This window comes from Bidens hawaiensis, unplaced genomic scaffold (assembly GCF_021521415.1).
Source record: "Bidens hawaiensis isolate Kalapana, Puna unplaced genomic scaffold, B.hawaiensis_p1.1 tig00038781_1, whole genome shotgun sequence".
Taxonomy (NCBI): domain Eukaryota; kingdom Viridiplantae; phylum Streptophyta; class Magnoliopsida; order Asterales; family Asteraceae; genus Bidens; species Bidens hawaiensis.
The window spans coordinates 120,308-123,488 of NW_027496826.1; the positions used below are offsets into that span (position 1 = coordinate 120,308).

Below are 3,181 nucleotides of genomic sequence, written 5' to 3' on the forward strand. Positions count from 1 at the left end.
GAGCATGGTGGGTCCTGCTGGAGCAGTTGGTCATTGCGCAGACGTCCCTGTTCAAGGTGACTCTTGCGGGTCCAACTGGGCTCTGCTGGGACCTACCTCTTCACCGATTTAAGATCTAACTTAATTAATGTATGTAGTTACATCAACAAACATATTGCGTTAGTTATGGATAGCCTACAAAAGAAGACAGATATTTTCTCTGGATTTTAAAGGCCTCGATAACTCGGATTAGTTTGCCCGATAAATCGAATGTGGTAACTCAGCACCCCCCCCCCCCTACTAATTAATACCTTAATATATATTGTTAATCTTATATGTTCTTTGTCTTACTTCGAAACTTACAAGCCTTTTATAAAATTATCTTCAACCAATACATGTGGGAATATACTATATTATAAAATGAAGTTACATATAAATTATTAACTCATAGTCGGGAAATTGCAAGAAGTTTGTCTTGATCATGCAGTTCACTTTCGTAATACCGATTTTCATCAACATGGATTTCCTTTTCAGATCTTTTGTTGTTTGTAGATGTTTTTTCAGATATTTGAGTTTGTGCTATTTTCCTGAGCTCTACTTTTTGTACTTTACCGGTTCCTGTTTTCGGTAGCTCCTTCACAAATTCTACCTTCTTTGGTACCATAAATTTTGACATCTTTTTCCGGCAATATGCTAAGATCTCTGTCTCTGTCGTGCCGGGATTTTTCAAGACGACAAAGGCGCATGGACTTTCTCCCCATCTTGGGTGAGGCATTGCCACCACCGCGGCTTCAAGTATGGCGGGGTGTTTGAATAATATGGACTCTAGTTCCACACTGCTTATGTTTTCTCCACCGGAGATAATGACATCTTTTGATCGGTCCTTGATCTCGAGGTACCCGTCCGGATGGATAACTCCAACGTCACCCGTTAGAAACCATCCGTTCTTGAAGGCGTTTGCGGTTGCCTTCTCATCTTTTAGGTACCCCTTCATGATGCTACTTCCCCGGAGTACGATCTCTCCCATGGTCATCCCGTCGCGTGGAACACTCTCCATTGTGTCCTTGTTCTTGACATCTACATCAGCGAGAGTGAGTATGCCGACACCTTGGCGTGCCTTCAATCTGGCCTGTTGATCAGAAGGTAGTTGATTCCATTTGGTTTGCCATTCGCAAACAAGAGCTGGTCCTGTGGCCTCAGTGAGTCCATAGGCATGCATGATGTGGAATCCAAGGTCCTCCATCTTTTCAAGAAGGGCCGCGGGGGGAGGCGCCCCTCCTGTCAGAATGTTGACCTTGGATTTTATTTCGCATCGCTCATGTGGTTTTGCCTCTAAAAGAATGTTAAACACAATAGGGGCACAACACATGTGCGTCACGTTGTGCAAAGAGATACTCTTATACATTTCTTCCGCGGTTGTGTTGCGAATGCACACGTTAGCACCGCCTCTTGCCGCCACGCCCCAGGTAAACGTCCAACCATTGCAATGGAACATTGGCAGTGACCACAGGTACACCGCCTCGGTCCCCATTTCCCAACCTTGAATCAAGCTCATTGTGCTAAGAAACGCACCACGATGGCTATACACCACGCCCTTTGGCGCAGACGTGGTTCCAGATGTATAATTCAACGCGATTGCATCCCACTCGTCTTCAACATCTTCACCAGGGTACCGCGGATTACCATGGTCAATGAGTTTTTCATACTCCAAATTCCCAAGACGGACCCCTGTGGGCTTATGAAGATCATCTATCACAATAACCAAAGGCATCGCATATTGGGCGGAAGAACCGTCTTTATTACTCTTACTCGCCACCACCAGCCGTAGCGCCTCGGATGCTAATGGAACATACTGATAATCAACGAAGAACACCTTCGCTTCCGAGTGTAGCAGAATCGTGGCTATGTTTTTAGCATCTAGCCTTGTGTTCATCGCGTTAAGCACAGCTCCCGCCATTGGGACTGCAAAATGCATCTCGTACAAAGCAGGCACATTTGGCGCCAACACAGACACCTGTTAAATTAATAAGCATTTAACCACCAACATTAAAATCATGAAACGTGCTTAATATATATATATATAGTATCGAAAGACTTACAACATCATTCTTGGCAACATTAAGTGCTCGTAGAGAGTACGCAAGGCGGCAACAGCGCTCGTAGGTTTGGCGCCAGGTGAAGCTAACTCCGGCGTATATGACGGAAGTCCTATTAGAATAAACCATGGAAGCTCTCTTGATGAAAGTGAGAGGAGTGAGAGGCACATAGTTTGCTGGACTCTTTGCAATTCGGTCCATGACTGCTTTAATTAATTATAGAAAGAAGTTAAGGTTTGTGTTATGGTGGTGTGAAGAAGTCGATTAAGGTTGGTGTATATATATAGACTATTGAGGTGTGGTGCAGGGTAAGGAGGTGTGAGGGTGGGGTTGGGGTTGGGGTTAGTGGGAATGGGCCATGGATGTTTTAAGGAAAGTAGTTGGAATATTCGTCGATAGTACTTAGGGCGCATTACACATGTAACTAACTATGTGTCTGTGTGTGTGTCACATTGTGTGTTTGAACACAGCCCCTTGACTTTGAAAGTTTGAAACTACCTTGGATTAAATATTATGTAATTAGGAATTATCAGTTTGCCATTCTAAATTATATGAACTTTAGAGTGATTAGTTAGGCTAAGATTATAAAACAATTTATTCAAACAACTAATATTTTTAAACCTTTACCACCAATCTCATAGTTTGTTCATACAAAGTTACAATTGCAAACGTGTACTTTACGTTTGTCTCGACTTTTAGAATACATCCTTAATGTTAACAATCACTTTTCATCTTTCATGACTAGCTTTGCCCGTGTTTTTAAGTTAATATATAACATGTGTATTATGTGTGGGCATAATCTAGTCTTTTTTTTAACAATCCTCTATAATAAATAAAAAAAATTAACAATAATCCCATTCAATCAGACTTCGATCGAGGTTTTAGATGCAAAAAAGTTAAAAACAAAAACAAATTACCCCTCATTTAACTTAAAAAATAGACGAGATTAACAAATTGGATGAAAATGGTAAGACTTATAAAACAAAAAGGCTTCAGAAAAAACAAATTGTTTGAAAAACACAAATGCAACTAAACTGCAGGGGACCATTTTAGACGTTTACTTAAGTGATAATTTGGAACTTATATAAACCTTGATCGAAGTCTAA

General features: G+C 41.3%; 1 protein-coding gene across 1 annotated transcript; it reads right to left on the bottom strand.

Moving 5' to 3' along the window:
• Window positions 1-381: 381 nt before the first annotated feature.
• Window positions 382-2,278, bottom strand: LOC143590689 (trans-cinnamate:CoA ligase, peroxisomal-like). The gene is made up of 2 exons (XM_077071092.1): window positions 2,079-2,278; window positions 382-1,993 (listed from the first exon to the last, which is right to left on the bottom strand). Exons 1-2 carry the CDS (start codon window positions 2,274-2,276, stop codon window positions 425-427), a joined length of 1,767 nt encoding a protein of 588 aa, XP_076927207.1. The 5' UTR covers window positions 2,277-2,278; the 3' UTR covers window positions 382-424.
• Window positions 2,279-3,181: the final 903 nt, after the last annotated feature.